The sequence below is a fragment of the Cygnus atratus genome, chromosome 3 (assembly GCF_013377495.2).
Source record: "Cygnus atratus isolate AKBS03 ecotype Queensland, Australia chromosome 3, CAtr_DNAZoo_HiC_assembly, whole genome shotgun sequence".
Taxonomy (NCBI): Eukaryota; Metazoa; Chordata; class Aves; order Anseriformes; family Anatidae; genus Cygnus; species Cygnus atratus.
This window is the reverse complement of record NC_066364.1, coordinates 28,408,338-28,425,008: the sequence shown is the minus strand read 5'-3', so window position 1 is coordinate 28,425,008 and position 16,671 is coordinate 28,408,338. Positions and strand designations below refer to the sequence as shown.

General features: G+C 37.4%; 1 protein-coding gene across 1 annotated transcript in view; it reads left to right on the top strand.

Moving 5' to 3' along the window:
* Positions 1 to 16,671, top strand: part of EYS (eyes shut homolog) — a 728,533-nt gene that overhangs the window by 489,152 nt on the left and 222,710 nt on the right. Inside the window, exon 25 of the mRNA XM_035543068.2 lies at positions 2,897 to 3,009. Coding sequence (XP_035398961.2) covers positions 2,897 to 3,009 — 113 coding nt within the window. The remainder of the gene's footprint in view (positions 1 to 2,896; positions 3,010 to 16,671) is intronic.

The window sequence follows — 16,671 nt, the reverse complement described above, 5'->3', positions numbered from 1 at the left end:
TTTAAAAATCTGTTTTTCTGTATAAAGAAAAGGTCAGGCCTCAAGACTCTGGAGAAAGCAAGAAGCCATCACAATATGAAGCATGTTTTATTGACTGGTAAGGAAGAAGGCAAATGTTCAGGCTAGAGGCCATCATTTTTTTTTATGACCCCTAATAAAGAGAGGGGGAAGATTCTCTTGGAAAAGTCTCTTTCCATTAACTTGACTAATTTTTAACCCCACTTAGTCTTACAGCATCCACAACATCCTATGACAGAGTTCCACAGTTTTAATGTTGAGTTTTGTGAAAAGTACACCCTCTAGCTTGCTTTCATCCTGGCACTGATTTATGTAATTTCTTGTCCTTTTGATCCTGTACTGTAAGAAACTGTGAAAACTCTTCTTTATTCATCTGGACACTACCCTGTTCTAACTCTCCTTGATGGTGGGTTTTCCTGTGTAAAGATTCCTAATCTATATAGTCACTTTCTGTTCAGAAACTCACACATATTGTAGTCCTTATGGTTTTTGCATATTGTGAAATTCTGCTAGATCTCTTCTCAGGATTTTGTTTTTGCTATCCTGAGTAACTTAGCAAACGCTGAGCCACTTGTGAATAAGCTGAAGAGCACAGACCCTAATACAGATAGCTAGGAGACTTTCCAGGACCTCTCCATACTGAGAAAGCTCACTATTTATTCCCAATTCTTGCTGCTTCTATTTTAACTGTTCTCTTCATTTATTGAAGGCTTTCCTTGCTACCCCAGAGTGACTGAGTTACCTTAGACTCCTTTAGCATAGAAACTTGTTAAAAGCCTTTTGGAAATCAAGACTACGTGCCAAGGCATCTTTTTTCCAATGTTCAATGTTCCTCTTGTGAGTTACAATTTTCTTATTCAGAAACCAGCTAGACTATTTCTCAGTAAATTATGTTCCCATATGTACCTACTGATGCTGTTCTTTGATCTGTTTTTAAATGGTTTGTCTGGAATGGAACAGGGACTTACTGACCTGTAGTTTGCTTTTGCATTCTCCAGCCTGGTTCCCCTTTCCCAAATCATAAAAAGCAAAGAACAACCAACCAACCAACCAACCAACCAGCCAACCAGCGAACCAAACAAAGAGAAACACAACAACCAACTAAACAAAAGTCCCCAAAATTCACATCTTCCATTCCTGTGGTTTGGATGCCATTTGAAGTGATGACCATAGTAATTTTGCTGACCGTGTGTTCAGCAATTCCCATTAGAACTTTTGGTCAAACACTATTTGGTGTTTCTTCTTTGCTACTGTTCACTTTGTTAATTTATTTTAAGTCATTTTCTAGCGATGTTTCAAATTGAAACAGATCTCCTACTAAAAAGGGTTTCTGGCATGGGAACTTCCCAGAGATCCTCTACATTAATTTTTTATTTGGACAGCTCATTTATATTTCCTTGTAGAACCCTATCTCTTTGAACACTCCCTTTATACTTTGGTGGTGGATTAGTCCTACCTTTCTGGCAGGCTTCCTATTCCTGTTGGGTTTTAAAAAGCATTTAGTGCTCATCATTATGCTTTTAGAAAGTTGTTACTAAAGATCTTTTATTTTTCTTTATCTGGCCTCCTTTATTGGTTTTTCACTGCCAACATTTATATTATTTTCTGTTTTCCTTTGTTTGGACTTCAAATTATAAAGGATGTCTTCTTAGCCATTATAAATATTATTTTTTTAACTTGCTATTTAAACACCTCATGTTTGTGGGGCTCCAGAGTCTTTTTTCTTCTTCGTCTTTTTTTTTTTTCATTTTTTGTTTAAGTCTCTGATAGCTTGTGTGAAGTATTCATATGCATGGGCTTTACCCTTTTGGATGTTCATTTGAATATGCTTTAAGAAAATCCCTTTATTTCTATATAGTGCACTTGTATGACATTATTACCTCAGTGACTTCTTTAACATCTGTAGGTAACTAAACCTGACTTTAGGAATGGGTCCTCTGCAGTGCTAAAGAACAAGCCAAGACTTGCTTCTTACCCTATGGTCCATGGCTATCCGCCATTTAGGTGGCTCAGGTCATGCCCTCTTCCACTGTTAGTGTATTTTCTTCTTGAGTAGTCTCTCAGGTCCCTATCAGAATGTGGCAATGTCTTTCATCATCATGGACAGTCCTAGCAGTACTGTTTTCCTCTTTCAGCATAAAATGTAAATCCACAGACATGAAATTTATTACAAGCCTATGGACTCTTACTTGTTGTATGGCTGCAGAAGCAATTAAACTTGACCTGGTATGACTAGGAAACAGTCCCAGTACAGTGGCCCAGTCCATAAAGTCTCAGTTGCAACATTTTGGATGGCTTGTTTAAGCATTATAACACCTGTCAGCACATAGTTGTGTCTGTGTTACTTGTTTAGGTGGCTAGATATGCATACCAATTTATTGTGGGGGGTATTTTCAGTGCCCCTAGTGTGATTCCCATTCTTAGGCAGCTTTGGTCCTTAGGCGGCTTTGAATCATGATTAATGGTACTAGATATCTTTTGAGCAGGGAAGTAGTAAAGTTAAAAGTAGATTTTTCAAAGCTTCCTTGTTTGCTATTCCCTATGTCCTGTGTTCATCTATAAAAAATAAGCACCTTATTAAAATTAGAAAGTCCACTTTTGCTGAGGTCTCACGGTGCCTGTGGTGCTGTCTGTATTTCCAAAACTCTATGAGTTTATTTTTAAAAGTCACTACTGCTTATTTTGCTGTCACTGCTTTTCACATTGAATGTTATTTGATGGAATTTCATTATGGGAAAAAAAAAAAAAGGAGACCAGGAGGGTTCTTCAGCAGTAGGCTTAAAGTATATTAAAAATCTTTCACAGCAACGTAATGCTTTTGAAAACTGATTACAAAGACAACAAGCATAAGAGCTGTGTGCATTTTTCTCCTTTGTAGATACCTGGACCTGTCTACAATTTCACTGGCTGTATACAAGTCATAGAAATCAATAATGTGGGACCTTTCAACATCTCTAATGCTGTGCGAAGAAATAATATTGACAGTTGCAGGTAAACTACTCTCTGTGTCTATTCAAGTCAGAAGAAACTGTGTTGATTTTGCTTTCTTCCTTAAGTAGTGTGACCATTCTAGATAATTTCTACAATGATCAGAGAAAAAAAATATTATATAGATGGATATTGTGCTTTCTTGCTTGCTTCTTAACCCTTTTCTTTATGGAAGGTGCTTTTTCAGAATAGTTCAGTTAAACTTGACAACTTATTTAGAGTGAGCTTTCACCTGCTGGCTGCTGAAACATAAGACCAATGAGATCTGCTTTGTCCAATCTGTTTTTGTAACATCTATAGGGATCTGGACAGGAAGGAGAAGGTTTCTAAGCAAATTTAATTTAGTTCCTTTTTAAACTTGAGTAATTTAGAATACTATATTATCTGTTATATTATAATCTATAGATTTATATGTCAAGATTTATTGCGGTTTGTATTGATTTTGATACTTTACTTCATGTTTAGTCAATTGGAGTAGAATATGGCTGATGCTGTACAGCATCAATAAAAAAGATTTCTTTATTTGAATCAGAACTCAGTGACCAGAACCAGAACTTGCTGGGGGTCACCCAGCTGGAAAGCAGCTCTGCAGAAAAGGACATAGGAGTCCTGGCAGACACCAAGCTGAGCATGAGTCAGCAGTGTGCCCTTGCCACTAAGAAGGTTAGTGGTATTCTTGGCTGCATTAGGCAAGGTATTGCCAGCAGGCCAGGAAAGGTGATCCTTCCCCTCTATTCAGCATTGGTGAGGCTGCACCTGGAGTGCTGTGTCCAGTTTGCAGCCCTGCAGTGCAAGAGAGACATGGACATGGGAAGTGTCTGCTGTAGGACCACCAAGATGATCAAGGGACTGCAGCGCCTCTCCTATGAGGAAAGGCTGAGCGAGCTGGGGCTGTTCAGCCTGGAGAAGAGGAGGCTAAGAGGGGATCTTATCAATGTCTGTAAATACCTGAAGGGAGGATGCAAAGAAGACTGAGACAATCTCTGTTCAGTGGTGCCCAGTGCCAGGACAAGAGGCAATAGGTACAAACTGGGACACACGAGGTGCCATCTGAACATCAGGAAGCACTTCTGTGCTGTGTGGGTGACTGAGCACTGGCACAGGTTGCCCAGAGAAATTGTGGAGTCTCCTCCTTGGAGGTATTCAAAAGCTGTCTGGGCACAACACTGGTTAATGTGCTCCAGAGGCCCGTGCCTGAGCAGAGAGGTTGGACCAGATGATCTCCAGAGGTCCCTTCCAACCTCAACCATTTTGTGATCCTCTGTAGTGTAGAGCCTGTTTCTTGCAAATATTTGCTGTGTATATGTAACTGATTAGATGAGTAAAATGATGTAATAGTTTGTAGATTAACTTTGAAAACGGTCTTATGCATAAAAGGATGCTGGAAAGGAAGCTGGGCCTACTGAGTCACCTATCCTGGACAATGTGTTCCTTTTCCCTCCCTGCTTGTTCCAGAATGCTGCAGATGAGCCTAACAGTGTCCAGCCCCATGCAGCCCACACAGAGCTGGTTCCATCCTGGTCCAAATTGCAACTCTTTCAGTCTGTGAACACCTGGGAAGCAGAATTCATAGTCTGAATTTCCCTGCGTGGCGTGGTTGTCCCATAGGAGCAGACTGCAGGGAAGCCTGGCAAGCATTCTCCTGTCTCATTCTCTGCCCTGTGACAAATGGATTTCGTATCTGCCCACACATGGCAGCTTGCATTGTCCCTTGCTCTTCACTTTAGGTATACACAGCGTGCATCCTGACTGCCACCAATCTTAACACCTAAATTCTGCTTCCCAGAAGGTGTCCAGAAAGCCCTGCTACCGTTCTCTTTCTGCAAGACGGGCCTCCTGGGAAGAGATGTTTTTTAGAAGAAGGAAGGGGAAAGTGCTTGAAGAAAGTTACTTAAATAGGGCAATACTTGTTGCAAATATGAGAAGCCGGTGAATGCTACAAATCCTGGTGTAGTTACACAGGATTTGCAGAATTCATATGGTTCTGTCGATGCAATATTGCTACACTTGGAGCTGCCTGGCAGTAACAGAGTACTCTATAATGTGACAGACAAAGCACTCCAATTTCCTCGGGTAATAACATCCCCGTATTTGTCTTCCAGTGGCACTGAGTGTTTCTGTTCTTGCTGTAGTCATTTTTTTTCATTGATCTTCTATCTATCATCATCCATTTTTCGATTTTTACTCATTTTGAATGCCCCTGCTTTTGCAAACTTAGCCACACTCTCATCCATTTAACCTGCTGGAGTTTTTACTTCTTGGTGCCCCCACAGCATGGACTGCTTCATTACTGTGGTGTAGAAGGTCAGCCAGAGGGAGACATGCAGAAACTTCGTAAAGCGGATGGGCTTGTGAGTAAATTTTAAGCTTATGAATTTTTAATAGGTTTGAAATTTACTTAAATGTTCTGCCATTTTTTTAAATAGATCTATTTGAATTTTAAAATACCAAAAGGTTGAGCTAATATGTGCACAGAATATTCAGAGCTTCCAAAAACAACTTTTAGATACAGTTCATTAACCTTCTCAAAACTATTGGCATCACTACTTCAGCAGTGTTGGTGCTTTTCATAGGATATTATATACTTTATTGTTTATCTCAGGAGATTAATGCAATTTACATTACTTTAAAAGAAATAAGAATTAAGAAATGTAAAAAGTGAAGCCATAACTTTAATTTCACTGGGATATGTATCCGACTGTCTGCTTTCTAAAGTACCCAAAATATACAGGGCAAGAATGCTGTTTGGTCTTCCAGCTTTTTTTTTTTTTAATGCAAATGTCATATACTGCAAAGGAGGGAGAATTATTTTGACTTGGTAGAACTAAATGGAGATGGGGGCAACATGACAATTTCCTTTCATGTAATTTCAGAAGGTGCTAAATTCTGCTTAAATTCAAGAGGATGATTGGTAAAGGCAGCACTGGGCTATTGGAAATGATCGAAAACCTTAAAACTTGCAATAATCCTGATAATTCTGAAAGATGCAGCATTTCTGGGCACATGTAGAAGCACCAAGGTTTCAAGAGTGAGGCTGTGACACGGTTAATCTTTAGGGTCACAGCCGAGATCCTTCTCCTCAGCACAGGTATCAACACAGCTCCAAAAGAGCTATCATTCCACAAACTGGGTGTCAGTGAAAGGGTGGAGATGGTGCAGACCAATTTGATCTGTAATAGATGAGTGATGATTTCTTCTCAGTCTGGGGATATTTGATTTCTTCTCAGACGTGGATTCCACCTCAGTCTGGGGATATTTGAATCGCAGTCCACAATTTAGAGGGGGAAGCAGTGCCCAGGGCAAGTGTGAGAAACCAAAGCTGGTGGTTGCACTTCTCAAGGGAAAGCAGACTGGGGTTCTGGTTCCTACTCCCCAAATGACATAATTCATTACAATATCAAAAAGGGCCTGGCCCTCTAAAGGAGTTCTGGAGATGAGTTAATTTTCAGTAGAGAAGGCCGTGGATTAAGAGAAGGACAAGAACTTGAAACTCTGGTGCTATGGAGTAGGTCTAGGGAACCTCCTGTTCTGCTGAAAGGTGTTGTTTCACTGCGCTGTGGAAATGAGCAAGTTTGACACAGTTCGGTCTCAAATCCTTTGTGTTCAGCAAAGTTTCTGAGCTGGGATGGATAGCTGCTAGAGATCAAGTTAGGGAGCATTAGTGGGGACAGTTGGCATGTCTAGCTTTATGTGTTATTCTGAGACTGGCCTTCAGAACAAGCATACCCTCTGTTTCTCAGCTGAAGCAGTAAGGGGAGGTGCTGTGGTCGTTCTGCTCTTAATTCCTGAAGTAGCATGCAGACGGCTCGTGCTCCTTGGTCTCCGGTAGTGCAGATTCCTCTTCCATCTCACTGTGGCACAGAACAGAGAAAAGAAACATGGGAACCTGCTGCCGACACAGCCTGTTACAGCCTGGAGTTCGCCACAGCACATGGTACCATGGGGAGCAGCAAACAGCTGGGAGGGATGGATTGCACCGAGGGCTCATCAGAGCTTCCTGCCATAAGATGTAACCGAGGTGAATTAGGAAATGGCAGAATAATGGTATGGGCAGGAGAATGAACGTAAGCTTGACTCTCCTGAGAGCACATTTGCAGCCCTAAAAGTCCTCTGAGCTATGTGCTTTTGCTTTCAGGAAAGGTTATAATAGAACCATATCAATTAGCAAAGGTCAGCCTCCAATAGGTAGTTTTCCAGAATTACAGTAGACTATGTACTTATCTAAATCTTAGCAAAGTTTATTTTAAGATTACGTTTAAACTATTCCTGTCCCAGAGCTATGAATATATGGGCAATTTTGAAAGAGATTATATAATGCCCAACAATTGGAAATAACAGATCTCTGATGAAATCTGTTAAGAAACGAAATCTTTTTTTCTTTCCTTCTTCTGAAGCCAGTGAGGTACGTGGGATGTGTTAATGCACTATAACGGTTCGGTAAGTGTTTCAGAAAATGTTGCTGGAATAGATTTGCTGGAAAAATGATTACCACTTTCAGGTGGAGTTCAGATGACAGATATAAATGAAGCTTTGATTCCTGGTATTAAATGCTGGTGTTTACTGCAGCTCACTTCTGGTTTAGTGTCTGAGAGTTAGGAATACTTTATATTCCTGTGTTTACTGCATGTAGTAAATTCAAAGGTTCCAAACAAACACAAAGTATATAAAATATATACATACATATACATATATATGACAATTAGTCTTTTTAATGACACTTAATATTAAAAAAATAATAATAATCCTGATTTGAAACAATACTATTTGCTGCTTTCCTAAGAGGAGTCTTACTGTTGAATGTAAATGTACAAGGCTGATTTGACCTCGCAGACAGGAGCTAACAAGTTGAGTTCATCACTGCCTATAGGAGGCATTTTTGGATTTATTTTTTTTTAAGATTTTATTTTGCTGTTAATTTATCTTAAGATGTTTTTTCCAGGCTAAAACTGAGCTTCATTTCAGCAAGGACTCCAATTGCTATATGCATTTAGGGAAGAGGCTCTTGCGTGTGCATTACCCAAGTTCCGTTCCATCAAGAGGATTGATGGGTTTCCTAATGTATTGCAATTTTCTCGAGAGCTACACAATATATTTTGGTGTTCTCTAGATGTTTTCAGTAAACCCTCAGTTCCACTTTATCCTTAGTTATCCACTTTCCAGCAAGTTCTAAATCCCCATCCTTATGTGAGCACTCCCCTTTCCATTCTTTAGTTCTCTGCAATATGTTTAAAAACATCCCAGCAGACTTCTAACAGCTCTGTGAAATTCATTCTCCTGTGTGATTTCTCATCGTGTCTCTTCCTCTGTGAAACTCCCTGCTTTTTAAGAATATTACAGAACTTTCACAACCCAGAGCATCTGACACCAGTTTTCTGAGGGGGTTGATTTCTGTCTTCAGAATGAACGATGTACCTAGGAAAGGGGAAAGCTGGGACTGCTGAAAATTATTTTTCAGTTGGGTGTGAAAGTCAAAAAGTTACCATTCCACACCTCAAAACAGAAAAGCGCTGTGTTGGTACCTACTGCATAAAGTCCATAGTAAGAACCCATACAAGACTTAAGTAAGGTTAAAGGTTTTCTTCATATGAATCCATCTAAGCTGAAGAAATTAAATTCAAGCAAATGTACAAGCTGGTGGCACTAAGCTCTTTTGTCTACCTACATCTTAGTTTATGAATAAGTGCAAGATACTGTGAGAAGCATTGAGCTTCTGTTATATGTGAAAAACGGATTATTCAGACTTTAAGTTAAATTCTTTCTCAGCATGGGTAGATATGCTTGTATTTTCATTAACAGTTTGGAGCTATGTGCTTACCTCTGAAACAGCAAAATATATATAATGCTCTACAACACTGTAGAAGAAAATGATGAAATGAATAGTACTGATACTGAGATTTATTTAACAGGTTTTCTATATTTTTTTGTGGTTAGCACAGATTGGCCTAAAATGTTTATGAAATACAGAATTGAAGATAAAGCTTCAGAAATATTCATTTGTATTCATCACATATATGATTCTTGATATTATGTTAATAGCAATTCTGTGCAATTTTAACATAGAGAGTGATAACAAGTGTTTGTTCTTTTATATGCATTTTTGTTACTTTTTTCTCTCATTTGTTGCTTTTGATGGCTGATAACTGTTTTTGTGTGCTACTGATTGTCCCTTACTCCTTTTCCAGTGCCTGATTTGCTTTTATATACTTTCATCCTCTTTGCTTGATTTGTCCTTTCTGATTACCCTCATCTTTCATTACATTTGTTTTCAATGTTTCCTTTTCCTTTGTGACTCTTGCTGTCCAATTTCTTTCCTACGTGAATGTGTGAGTGATTTCTGGGTATTTTTCTGTTTTACCTTTTTTCCTCCTTTGGCATTCTTGTTCAGATGATGACTTTTCACTGATTCAGAAGTCAATGTCGGGGGGGAAAAAGCAGGAAGAGAGAGAGCGAGAGAAGTGACAGAGCTAATCTACCTATTGCTATAAACCTCAGTATCACTATAAATTGTTGTGTAAGCCTTTAGCTCAGTCTTTTGAAGAATTCTCTGGAAATTGTTTGTGCTAGACAAATCCATGTGCTAAATATATGCAGGTGAGATAATGTGTCTTTATAAAGATTACATTTCTCTCCTTATTTCTGGAAAAGGCATCCTCTCACCAGCATAACACAAAACTAACACCAGTTTTTTTAGGGCAACTCTCTATCCTGAAAGATTAATAACGATTTTTGGAAATGTTTATGTTTACCTTTCTTACCTTTCTGCCACTTCAGGCACGCGTGTTATACCAACAGAGGACTGTTACAGAATTCTGTGACAGTCACCGTCTGTTCGTGTGCCTGTAATGACCAAGTGTAATGAGATCTTGATTTCTGTTGGAATTGCCAGGTACCTGCATGACAGCTAATAAGACTTAAATGATAGCATGCATTTTTTCTGTCCCATTTTTATCAGGAAGTCATTTACGAGTATATATGTCAACGTATACATGCCAAAATATATGTCTGGGCCCTTGTGTTACTGCAAATAAATGATATCTCAAATATTTTGGAAAGCAGTCTGATACAGTTGTACAGAAAGGAAAATTTGTAATGAATAAGATTAATGGATTTTTTTATTATTTTTTTTTGTAAAGAAACGGACTTCCTGCTGTTCATGTGCACTTTATTATTTTATTGCATTTGTTTTGTGTGCCAAAAGAAAGATTTCAGTGCTGGAGAAATACTGTTTTGCTTCATGTCACATCTTTGCATCTATTTTAGTGCAGTTACATAATATTGAATATCTCCGGTTACTGGTGAATTTTACTCTGCATGATTACTGAATTTATTAATGCTATTTGTAGAGCTTCTTTCATCCCAAATATTTAAACACTGCATATAAATTTATCCTTTTGTACATCAGTAAAATAAAGTGCTAAGCTTTAATCAGAACACCCATACTATAGAACTGAAGACAGTATCTTATCCGATTTGTTACAGAAATAGTTTAGGAAGGAGAAACTTGTGTTAAAGACTTCTGTCACACCAAAAAAATCTGTCGGCCCTGACTTCTTTACGTCGAGTGGTAGGTTCAAAGCAACACAAATAACTGTGGTATAAGGCCACTGTAGCCATCCACAGCCCATTCTTAAAATGTGGAAATGACAGAGATTGCCTATCAGATGCCTCTTCAGTAGGTCATCACATGTTCTTACATGGGAGATGAGAGAGTTAAGGATATGACAGAGGTCCATGGGCCAGCCTGGAGTGACTAAGAAATTCCGGGAGGCATTACAGTGTAAAGGACCACACAGTGAACTTTCTGTAATTGTAGCTTCTTCACAATGTCAAAAGTGATCAGAATTAGAAGACTGCAAAGATAGCTTAAAAGCATTTTTGCAGTCTTCCAGACTCTCTTAGCTGTGGATTCCATGGCAGTTTGACAGGTGGAAAGGTGTAGGACTTGAGCTGTGTATTTTTAGCTGCAGCAAATGAGGAGGACCCCTTTTTTACTTTACATCAAAGATTATAGTTTCAGGAACCCTACAGATAGCTGCAACATTTTGGGTTGCTCTAGATTAATGGCAGTGTTGATTAACTTCTACCAAAGTGATCTGAATATTTTTACTTTCCTAGAAAAATCTGTCATCCAAGCAGGAATGTACTTGAACATACTTAGCTTTTGAAATGCAAAACCATGACAAAAATTATATCAACAAAATCAATTTTTAAGATTTATAAGACTTATTTTCTGATAAATGAATATAAATTTTTGCTGTCATATTTTGACATGGCTTCCCCATAAAGGCAAAATAATGTTGTAAACATGAAAATGCAAGGTTTTGGCTAAAACAAGCAGAAGGATTGGGATGAGAACATCCCAGCCTTCTAACAAAAGTGAGGCAGCTTCACAAAATAAAACCTAAATTTAAAGGCATTTTTCAAAGATTTTAAGACTTCCCCACATGTGGTTTTCACAGCATGAGTAATGTGATTTAGGATAGCCATTGCAATACTTGTTGGGAACTTTATGCTAATGCTTAAGGAAAATTATTTTAGTGACATGAGACATGAAGTGGAATGGTTCGGTAGTTTCTTGAAATAATCACTTGGTCTTCTGGCCAGACAGGTATACGAACAGCAAAACCCTCTTCTACTCTGTTGGAGTAGAAAAAGTAATCTTGATTTTTTGCTGCTTGCTAAAACTTGCAGATGGGTGCTCGATTGGTTTGGCAGAACTGTGCTTTAAAGAGATTTCCCTGTATATATAGCCTTATATTTATTATGAACAGTATCTCTGAAAAACCAAGTATATAACAGGAGGTATTGTCTAAAAACAATTGTGTAATAAAAGAAATTACCTTGCATGTCTTCCTTAACGGACTGCAGTCATACTGAGTTTTAGTACTAGCATTTGATGCCATTCCAATTACAGAAATCTAGAAATAGAGAAAAAAATGTTTTGTTATGTACTCACAAATAATTACACTTCACAGCAAGTTTCCATGATTTGCAAGTTATGTGCAGAGAGTGCCTCGTAATGGAGATGTAGTTGCTCTTACTATTGTACCAGACTGTACTGTGAAAAGAGGGGCATATTAGAGAGAATAAGTAGGGATAAGGCCATATTGAATGGAAGAATTTGCCTAATGGAAGCTTGAATCAGTGTAAGACTTTCTCTTTGCCTTTTTGTCATCTTTGAGATTCACTTTTGAAAATGATACAGAAGTAATAAGAAATCATGAGTTGCCTTCAACTGATAAACGCCAGATTCTCAAAAGTTTAGAAGTTCAGTTTTATTCTGGCTAGCAGCTATCTGCTGGAATCTATTCTGTGTGCTTCATTGTGTCAGTGAATAGACTACAGGACTTCATGACTGATAAAGTATTTGTGAGTTTGTAAAAATCTCATTTAAGAAAGCTAAAAGTGAAACAATCAACAGTACAAAACCTTCTGTGTTTTCATAGAAAATAAAGTTGATTACAAATACATATTTTTACAGTTTAAATGATTTCAGCTCCTCCTTGGCAGAACATTTTTAGTAACAATTGTTCACTTCAGATCTAAAAATGATTAAACAATACAAATTTTAAAACCAGATTTTTTAAAGTCCTTTATATCACTGATATCCAAAAGATATCCGTTGTAGTGATAGGAATTGTGACCATCTAAATCAATGGTTTATGTGTATATATATATATGGACTTTACTTTTTGAAAGGTGTTTGGAATAAAATAAAACTCCTCTAAAATTGCTCAGACATTGCAGGTTTAATTATAAGGAAATACATAGTAAATTTTAGGAAATCACTTTTTTACGCAACTTCATATTTTGAGTTCTTGTTTAAACAGGCCAAACCCCCAAAGGAAGGACAATGTCCTGTAGAGTTCTTTTTGGTTAATGTAGACAAGCAACACAATGTAAACTTCTGGAGCAAAAGGGTAAATGTGATTACTATGTGTGTGAATGAGAAAGTAGGTGGACAATTTCATTTCTGCATACACCATTGACTGTGATATTGGTCGGATTCTATTTCATTATGTACTGGTGCCCACCAGAGAAGTACATAAGAATTAGAAAGGATAAAAAATATATTTTAAAAATTCTCAAAGAAATCAGTGATTTAAATAAAAAAAAGATACGCAGAAAATTACTTTAGGAATTCAGGCTGTTTTTATTCTAAAAGATGACTACGTTCATTATAGTGTGCATGAGATCACACATGTTTCATGAGGAGAAACACTGGACGCAGAGGTTTCTTTAGGTCAGCAGAGCCCAGCCTGGTGGAACCAACGGCTGAAAGCTGTAACCAAACCCTCTGAATGGATAATAAAACAAATAGCAGTAACCGCAATGGGGGCAATCATTCCTAGGTCCTCAAATCAAAAGTATAAAATAACCTGATAAAATACTTAATTATTTCTTGAAATATATAATTATTGCTTACTGTAATGCATTCTTTTTTAAATGAGTCTGTGAATCAGAAAATATCTGTATTGGCTGATTAAGATATAAACAAGTTATTATCAACAGCTAATAAATGGGCTTCTCTGGGGAGCTGCTAAGCAAATTCTATTTTCTTTTTCTAGAGGGAATGGGGATTGTGTAAAGCTGTAATATTAAGTAATGCAATACTAGAAAGATACATCATCCTTCAAGGGACCTTGGTTCTAAAGTTAACAAAACAGTCTTATCCCTATAACTACTTGATTGAAGCAGAAAAACAAATATATTTACCAGTAAAAGAAACATTAATTCCCCTCCAAAATTCGTATAAATATTTTATAATTACCTAATTTTGAAAAAAACTAAATTGATTATAAATAGTTTATGTTTTTATTTTCTGTATCTGTAACCTGCAGGACCATTTAATCATATCCTGACTCTTGCTTTGCAGTGCTGTGGATATACAGTGCATCAGTGCCCCCTGCAGCCTTGAAACATTACTATAACGTAAAATTTTGATCTTTGTTCAAGTAACTGTTCAGAAAAATAGCTCGACAGCTTTAAATCCTGTGGTATCCTTTCCTTTTCTCCTTCTTTCTTTAAAAGTGAAATCACAGCTCTTGGGTAGGGAGAGAATGTTTTAGAAATTTAGCCTTAAAATATAGACAGATTTTTATAGGCATGTTCATTAGAAATAAAAATATCTTTCCTTTTTTTTTTTTTTTGAGGAACTAGTATATAAAAAGCAGAAACTAGAAGCATAAACAAATCGTAACATGCATGTAATTTTTTCCATTTAATAGTTTACAAAAAGAAACCGTCTCTCAGAAGATCATATTCCACAACACACAGAATGTTCAGAGTGTACTGAAATCGCTGTTTAGTCTGTGCAAACCTGCAGTAGGTATTCATGTACACTTTGGGCAATTCACACAAGATCACATGTAAGATATAAAGATAAGCCTGGGTTTTGTGTCCTCTCCTTAGCTCCTTCTCATATCCTTCTCAAGTTATTGGTAAATATATATAGAAACAATATTAGTTCTGCGTTTGAGGATTTCTTTTGAAGCTGTGAAGTTTACAGGAAGCAGTATTTTGTAGCAATAGTGGAAATCTTAGGTAATTTATTTATGTATGGGAAAATAGAAGGATTTCAGTTCCTAAAACCCAGAGCTGTTAAAATTGCAGGCACTGTCAAAAAGAGTAGAAGCACATAAAGGAATTGAACTTTTTTTTTTTTAAAGAGAGAGAAAGATAAACACAACAAAAGTCTGTCTCTGTGCTGTGCAAGAACGTATTAAGATGTACGTGCTCCAGACCAGCTCTCTGAAGCCAGATTTCACCATTTGTCCTCTCTCCAAGCACAGTAAAATTAAAAGTCTGACAGAAGATGCTACACTACTTGTACCCATCCAAGGCCCTATTGACATAACAGTGTAACCTAGCACGTCTTAACCCTCAAAAACATTCCTTATTTAACCAGATGTAATATGTAATTTTTATGGCCGTAAGGAGCAATGCTGAAGGCCAAATGACATTAGCCTATTGAAAATGCGGTCATTTCGTAGAATTAACTGCCTAATATATTTCATTTACATTATAAAATTGAATAAGCATTGTATGAAAATGAAGGGAAGTGATTAGACTCTTGAATTTCTGGGCACTATAAGCACAAGTGTGTACCATTAACTGGCTCCAACCATTTACCAATTAATGAATCCATTTCATAACCCATTTCCTGTCCTATTTCTTGTTTGGAAACTGCTATGCATTTTTTCCAGTGGTTCACACTGATAACAAAGCTTCTCCATTGCAGTTGTGATAATGCTGTCATTTATTGCTCTCCCAGTTCTAAGATTTTGCTAAACTGGAGTTCCTTTCTCTTGCTAATATTGAAGTCATATCCATCTTTTCACTGTGACCTTAAATAGTTCAAAGGTTTAGAAAAGATCAGTTTAGTAAGCATTGTTCTTTGCAGTAAAGGCTTGTGATTCATAATGAATGCTTTAGCATATGTTTTAAATATCTAAAAATGATTTGGGCTGTTTTTCTGTTATATAATCAAAACATACATGATTTTAAATGCGACATAGTGACCAGAAGTAGGAATTTGTCTCCACTCATCAAAGTTAATTTGTTCAGTTCCATCTCCAGTCAATGGAGAAAGGCGGTCACCTATCTTAGAGTGGGATGAAATGGAGATGCCTCTCTCTGTGTAGATGTCTACTGAGGGAATCAAGATGATCTATTTATGCAAGCTCCTAAACTCTTAGGTAATTTTTGATGAAGTAAACTCTATCCTAAGAGTTTTATTGGCAGCTGAAATGTATTCAAGTATTTAGGAGGGAAAAGGCTATTTTAAAGGCTATTTAAGGTGACATTTTGATGCCTTGAAGAATATGGAAGGAAAAAGAGGCTGAACATGAGGTCATAAGTATTGAACATGTTAATTACTATTTTATTAATTCTTCTTGTCGCTGCTGTCATTGTGATTGTTATAGTATTTTTTCATTCTCAAATGGGAATGCTCACTGCAGAAAAGCATTGTGGCCGAAATTCAAATAATTCTCCAATTACATGAAAGAAAAATATTCCATACTCCAGAATTTAACAACTTTCCCTTAGGAAAATCCCATTAATGTGAACATAACTTTTTTTAGTGTACCCTTACATTCATTCCATGTTTATGTGAGGAAGAAGGAAATGACATCTACCTGCACTGCCTCTTACACTGGGATACTCTAAGATATGATGCTGGAAGAAAAAGAAGGAAAGAAAAAAAAAAAGGGGGGGGGGGCTTAATTTGTTAACATTAATGGGCAGCAAATAATTGGGGGTGGGGGAAAATGGGACACGAATATCCAAATCTGAACTTCTGAACTCTCAAACAGAAGCCTCCTACTTGCCAGCTGCAATCAGTATGAGGTGGTTGTAAATTGTGATAATGTCTGGACTGAACAAACAAACATGGCACATACTGAAACCTCAGTTAATAAAGAGGCATGAGATAAAAGAACCAATTAGGCAGTTGATCACACATACACAGAGAGACTCTAGGCTGGGAAAAATGATTGGGAAAATGGTTCTGGAGAGTGCTGAAGTTCCTGAAAATAAGTAGTCTTGGAGAGAAGAAGAGGGCCAGGAAAGAAAGAGGTGAAGATCCTGGATAGAGGAAAGATTCTGGAAGTGGGGAAGAGCCTGAAGTTCACAGAGGTGCATGGAGATGAATACCAGGGGATG